We start from the raw sequence: 6,939 nt of genomic DNA on the forward strand, positions 1-6,939 counted from the left end.
CCAATTTCAAGGAGAATTCATGCGAAAGGGAGAAGGCAAAATCCTCAAAAATATTGAAATCATTGGATCCCAGAGAGAGAGTCGCAATGAGAGCAAATTAGATCCCCTTGGGAGTGAAGAAATGTGTAAGTTGTAAAACCATTAATTTGAATTTTGTAACTTTATCTAAATCAATAACAAATCTGGAAGAAAAAGTTTTTTTTTATGAAAAAAGCATACAAATGGCTTGTAAGAAGTAGGGTAGAAAAATGGTGCCTAGCAAATTGTGGGGGGAGGGGGAGTGGGGGTGGGGGGGTTTCATAATAGCTTCTTTGCCAAAAGGATTTTTCTTAGTAAATTGCCCTAATGAGGAAAAGAAAAATGAAATTCCAAGGCAGAAACACCACATAATGGATGGATCAAGATGTTGCATTATCGATTGGAGGTTGAACTTCAACCCCCTAGAAGAGGATGTCGGGAAAGTACCAACTTGGGTTAGAATATAAAACTTGCCTTTGAAGTATTGGAATGAAGAATCTTTAGAAACCCTAGAAAACAAAATTGGAGAATTTGTGAAAATAGATGGGTAAATGGCAATTAAATAATTTGGAATGTATGTCAGAGTTTGCATTTTGATGAAACCAAGGGAAAAGGTGTGGGAAGAATTGGAGATTATAATGTACACCCTAAAAGATCGAAAGAGACTGAAGGCATCAAAAGCCATGATGAGGTCAAAGGGATCAAAGATTTGGAGAAAATATGCATTCCCCCATTTGAAGTAGAAAGAGAAAATTCAAGTAATGTCCCCATTTTTGGAGTAAGAATAATTAATCAATTTAATTAGTTAAGTTGTCCAAATTATTGATATTTCTTATGGATGGCTTTAATTAATAGTATTAAGTTAATTATGTATAAAGTTATTGAATAAATTAAAAATTAAAAGATGACTTTATATTTAATTAATTTAATATAGTGACTTAATTTAATATTATATCATAAAGTCACTTAAGTGAAATAATATTAAATAATATTTAATATTATTTCTAGAAGCTTCTGGACGATGAACTAAAAAGGTATAAAAGGAGGTCTAGTTTAGCTTCTAATCAGCCAGGAATTGATATTTGCTTTGTGGAGTTTGAGGGGACTAGGGTTTCTGCAGATTATTGTCTTTGGAAACGAAAACTCTCATTGATAGCATAAATGAGGGAGTGAAAGATCTCTTGAAGGGTTGCATTAAGGAGGTGATATTTTAGTCATCTCAATTGTGCTTAAATTATGACCAAAGGCCAACTTACTCGAGTTCAATTTTTAGAGAAGTCAAATGGATATATTTTGAAGGCTAGAGGACTTCATTAATTAATTACCAAGAGTTAATTGCAACGACTTATGTCTGAGTTATTATCTCTGTCCTATTTAGATTTTGTCATGCTTGAAGAAAACCATGAATTTTTATCGGTTTACTCATTTAGGGCAGCGATTTAATTTGCAAGTGTAGCGCTCTTCTTCTGTGGACAGGGCAATGACATTTGGTGCTTAAGGAAGCGCATAAGAGCTACTGCATCTACCATATCCCTGAGTCATATTTTAGATTTGCTTCAGACCTACGATGGTTGATGGGAGCCACGACTTTATTTCTTCTTGCCTCATGCTTGCAACGATTCGTCCACCTAACTAGAGCGCTCTCTCCCTGAGATTATATAAATTTTGGAGCTAAGGAGGAGTCATAGCTATTGCTGATAATTTATTACAGTCTGAAATATTCCAAAACAGGGGCGACAGTCAGTGGACCACAATTTGGCTTGGGAAGAGTTCATTTACATTGGATATGCTTTCTTCTTCACTTTCAGTATTGGGTGATTTCCCAAGTAGGTTCTTTTCTATGTATTTTGTAGTGCATTGATTATATATTTTATCCACAGGGGAAATTGTTGTTGTAGACATCTATAATCAGACCTATCTTTCCATTGACTTATGCTTGTAAACCTCAAATCAAGGCATCTTTATGTTCCATTGTGTTTGGCGCATAGTTCCTAGACTCGGACTCGGCTCTGACTCGGCAAGGCTGACTCGACTCGTGACTCGGCTCGGACTCGGCAATGACTCGGCAACGACTCGGCAAAATAAGAAAACCCTTGAAATTTAGAGATTTTTAACTATTTAAAACTTGTTTCATACACCCATTATTGAATTAAGCTTAAAGACACTATAACATCATCAAATAGAAGCTAATTTGATCACATACATAAACATACATCCATCACATGCGTAGAAATGTAAATTGTAGCTGAAGGAATTAGAAAACATAGATATATAGAGTTATAAATGTTGTCCAATGTATAATATAAAATCCATGACTACAAATGTTCCCAAACATATATCTAACTGTAAAGTGTAAAAAAAAACAAGTCTATGGCTCAGGCTCTGGCTCAGCCTCGTCTATCTGCCTCCTACAAAGGCGTCTAAGGTAGGTCCTGGATGACTGAGTAGCCATAGTCTCTGCCTGTGATGTGCCAGTCTAAGTAGCCATAGGTGTTGTGCCTGATCGTGCTCTATCCTCCTCCTCTGCCATAGTCGCAGCCTCAGCCTCTCTGTTTGCCTGGTCAACCCACTCAAGGTCCTCATCAGTGAAGACTGGATCGGTGGACTCAGTGAGCCAATCGGACTCGGGGTCGACTTCCTCTAGAGTGATCGGAGAGGAGTCATCGTCCAAAATCTGTCTGGTCCTGAGACGGAGGTTGTAATGAACAAAGACTAGATCATTCAACCTCTCCACAGACAATCTATTTCGCCTCTTTGAGTGGATGTGCTCGAACATGCTCCAGTTGCGCTCACATCCAAAAGCGCTGCATGGCTGGCTCAATATGCGGATGGCAATTTTTTGAAGGTTTGGGGTTGAAGGCCCAAACATTTGCCACCATCTATCTGAGATAAGGAAAAGAAAAAAACATTAGTCTCATTTCCAACTTTAAAGGTAGATTATAAAATGAAAAATTAAAATGCATGTCATAAACTTTAGAATTTTCTACCTGGCTGCAATTTTGTCTGACCTTCTTTACACAATTGGCTGGCAAAGATTGCCCCTGATGCATTATTAAATGCATCCATCTCAAGAAGTGTAGCTGTGGTATCAGTGACCATCCGTTGTACTACTGAATATAGCCCGCTAAGAACCTCCTCATCCGCTTTGAAATCAGCACGGAAACAAAATGATGGATTGAGGTAATAAGCTGCTGCATGGATGGGCCTATGAAGTTGGTTATGCCATCTTCTATCAATTATGTCCCAAATGGGCCTATACTTATCCTCAACTCCAACATATATGGATCTAATGGCCTCCTTGGCCCTATCCATGCCCTCATATATGTAGCCCATAGCGGGCTTCTCCCCATCAACAACTCGTAGGAGAACTACTAGGGGCTCAGTGACCTGCAAATAATGTTAAACAAAAATAGTTAACTCACAAGTGTGCATGAAAATAAGAAAAATTGCAAAGTTGCACAATACAAACAAAACAAAAATATGCATGTAATATTATAAATTTATAAAATTACCTGCACGATCTCTGCACAAGGGATCCAAAAACCTAGCTCATCAAAAATGCAATCTACTACATCCATCCCTGCAGTGGTCGTAGCATAGGATGAGGAAATCCACTCCTCACCAACAAACATGCGCCTCAAAGATGCCTTTGATTTTAACAAGGATTTCAATGTGAGGAAATTTGAGGCAAATCTCGTTATACCAGGACGAGCCAACTCCCTTTCCCCCGTGTATTGCCTCATAATGCTAAGGACCAATGCATGATTGTAAATAAATTTGCATATATTCTTGGCCCTTTCAACGCATTCTTTCACCCATCCAAGCTTACCTATATCCTCCAGCATGAGGTCAAGGCAATGGGCTGCACATGGAGACCAAAAGATTTTTGGGTGCCTCTCCATCAAAAGTTTTCCTACAACAATTTTAAATTAGTTAAAGAATTAGATTTGATAACTTATAAGTATCAAGAAATTTTACCATTAATATTTAAAAGTTAAAAACTTAAAACTTAAAAGAAAACTTTTAAAGTTTACCTGTAGCAACATAACTTGCTGCATTATCTGTCACCACTTGCACCACATTTTCTTCCCCCACCTCATCTATAACTTCCTCAATGGCCTCACATAAGTATGCCGCATTTTTGACATGTGAGGAAGCATCGATGGACTTCAAAAACATGGTGGATCCTGAAAATAAAAAAAATTAATTATCAATAAATTAGAATGTAAATTATTCAATTTCAATCACAATGCATATAGAGAAGTAAAATGATCAATCACCTCCGCTGGAAACAAGAAAATTTAGGAGTGTTCTATTCCTCCTATCAGTCCAACCATCTGTCATGATGGTGCAACCCTTCTGGCTCCAAGATTGGCGGTGGTCTTCTAGGTCAACTTTCATATCTTCCACCATTTCCAACAAGAGAGGGCCACTCAACTTAGTATCACTGGGGGCTTTAAACCCCGGCCCACAAATGGTTACTGCATCAATCATGCCTTGCCAATAAGAAGACCTGTCACAAATTGAAATAGATTAAATAAGAAAAGTTCAATTTCAATTTCAACTTTCAAATTCAAACCATAAAATTTTAAATTTTAATTTAAAACAATTAAATAAAAAAGTACCTGGCTGCAATAAATGGAATGTTGCAGAAGTACCAAAACTTGCAAATTGCTTTTCTTCCTGCATCATGGACCTCCTTGTCCCAAGACATGCTCTCAAGCGAGGGTTGTGCGCCAAGAGTAGTGTGTGGTACAAAAAAATTGTCTATCTTAGATTTTCGCACTCTAGGACCAAAAGTGTGACTAGGAGTAGGAATAGAAGTACTGGCACTAGCAGAAGCACTAGGATGAAAGGGAGGCATAGAAGAACCCTCTCCAACACAACCTACGGATGCAGCTGTGGATGCGGAACCAGATGCGGATGTGAGTGGAGGGGAACCAATATGACATAACTCCTCTCTTTGTCTTTTTTTTGTTTGCTTATGTATTTCAAAGTTTTCTAATAAGACGTAACAAAAATGGATTGCTTCAGGAGTTGCCTTGTCACAAGGCTCAGTATCATGACCACGTATGCCAGCAATATGATATTTTAATCTATTTATCCCCCCATGGTTAATTTCCTTACAAAACATACACTTGGTTTGATTTCTTTGTCTACCAGGAAATTCTTCAGTGTATTTCCATGCCTCATCTTTTTGACCATGTTTCCTAGGTGGAGGATTAGGATGAGCCATTAGGAAAAAAAATTGTTTTCAAAACGTGAGGGCTGCTGCAATAAGACAATTTTACAAATCACCATTTAAGCATTGTGTTTGACAAAGTTTTAAATTTTAAATTTTAAACTAATTAAAAAAAATCAGCAAAGACTAATTTGTGCATTGTGTTTTTTCTTGAAAATTTTCAAATTTCAAAGAAAGAAATTAACAATTCAAAAAAATCAGCAAACCCTAGGTTTTTTTTAGAAAAAATTATAAATACATGTATACAATTTTTTCAAAAAAAAAAGTCTAGGGTTTGCTATGCTATTGTTCTATTTATGTCATTGTGATTGAATCATTGAAGTATGCAAGCAGCAATATAGATTTGGAAAGCTGAAGTTTTAAAAAAAATAACAAAAAAATGAAAAAATCCATAAATATAGGAAAAAAACCAACATAATCAACAAAAATTAACACTTACCTCTTTCAAATTTGTTGACAAGTGTTTGAAATGAGCTCCTTGATGCTCTCAATGCAACTGTAGTGCTGCCCCAATGTGATTTGTGCTAGCTTTTCCCCTCTTCCTGTCTGCTGGTTGCACAACTATGGTTTTCTTTTTTCCTCTCTTCCTCTCTTTTTTCCTCTCTTCCACTCATAAAACTAAATGGCAATCCCTTTTAGGGTTATAACAAAGGAAAATGGCACAAAACATAATAAAATTGTGTTGTGTTTTTTTTAATTTTGCGTCCACTTTTTGCAAGCAGCGCCGGCCGGGTCACGACCCTCGGACTCGGCGAGTCAGAGGGTGACTCGGCGAGTCAGGCGAGTCAGGTGAGTCATACCCTATGACTCGTCCGGGCCCGGGTCAGGGTCGTCGTGACCCGACAGAGGTCACCCGGCCCGCTGACTCGCACGACTCGCGTGACTCGCCGCGAGTCTCGGAACTCTGGTTTGGCGACTGCACTTTGCAACTTATTATTTGATGACATGTCTCTAATGATGTCAGTTGGCATGCCAAGTGTTTGTGGAAATGTCTTTTGGTTGTAAGTGCACATTTGTCATTTGAATTCATGTATATGCATTAGGAAAGATCAAGAAGAAGTCATTCATCCATTCAGTTCATAAATTAGATATTGTAGAAATTGTTTGCAAGCATTTATTATGCCTTGGTGCCAATATCATGCAATTATTTCAAACTGATATTACAGACCAGCAAGCTAGAAGGTTGTTTGTAAATTGTTTGGCTATATTCTTTGTGTTGTAATACGTCACAAACTACATCAAACTAGACAAAAGATATTACAATTCCTCTAATGAAATTCTATAGGTCTTGAAACAAGATATAAGGAGGAAGGAGGAAGAAGACAACATTTTCATGGCGGATGAAAATTAGATCAAAGATCTAAAAATAGATAATAATGCAAATAGTTTTGAGGTAGCTTGCTTTCTGTTCAGCATCACTAATTAATGTAGGGGGATAACTCCAACAAAATATAGGAAAATAGGGTATTAGAGATAGTGGAATTGAAACTTCAAAATCCTCAGAAGAGCATAACAGAAATCTTGGAGGAAGGTAGAAGGGAGAGGATTAGTCTAAATTTATATAAGGAAGAAGAAAAATAGGAAGCAAAGATAGGGATTTTCAATAGACTCAATAAATATGACTCCATGTTTCAGGGAGACTGAAAACAAGGGATGAAAATCTACTAGGGAAAAGCTAC

The 6,939-nt window shown here is 37.3% G+C and overlaps 1 protein-coding gene across 1 annotated transcript; it reads right to left on the minus strand.

The window, feature by feature from the left end:
• Positions 1–2,257: 2,257 nt before the first annotated feature.
• LOC131873751 (uncharacterized) lies at positions 2,258–3,619 on the minus strand. Its single transcript, XM_059216942.1, has 3 exons — positions 3,531–3,619; positions 3,006–3,405; positions 2,258–2,901 (listed from the first exon to the last, which is right to left on the minus strand). Exons 1-3 carry the CDS (start codon positions 3,594–3,596, stop codon positions 2,495–2,497), a joined length of 873 nt encoding a protein of 290 aa, XP_059072925.1. The 5' UTR covers positions 3,597–3,619; the 3' UTR covers positions 2,258–2,494.
• Positions 3,620–6,939: the final 3,320 nt, after the last annotated feature.

The sequence above is a fragment of the Cryptomeria japonica genome, chromosome 2 (assembly GCF_030272615.1).
Source record: "Cryptomeria japonica chromosome 2, Sugi_1.0, whole genome shotgun sequence".
In the NCBI taxonomy this organism is placed as follows: domain Eukaryota; kingdom Viridiplantae; phylum Streptophyta; class Pinopsida; order Cupressales; family Cupressaceae; genus Cryptomeria; species Cryptomeria japonica.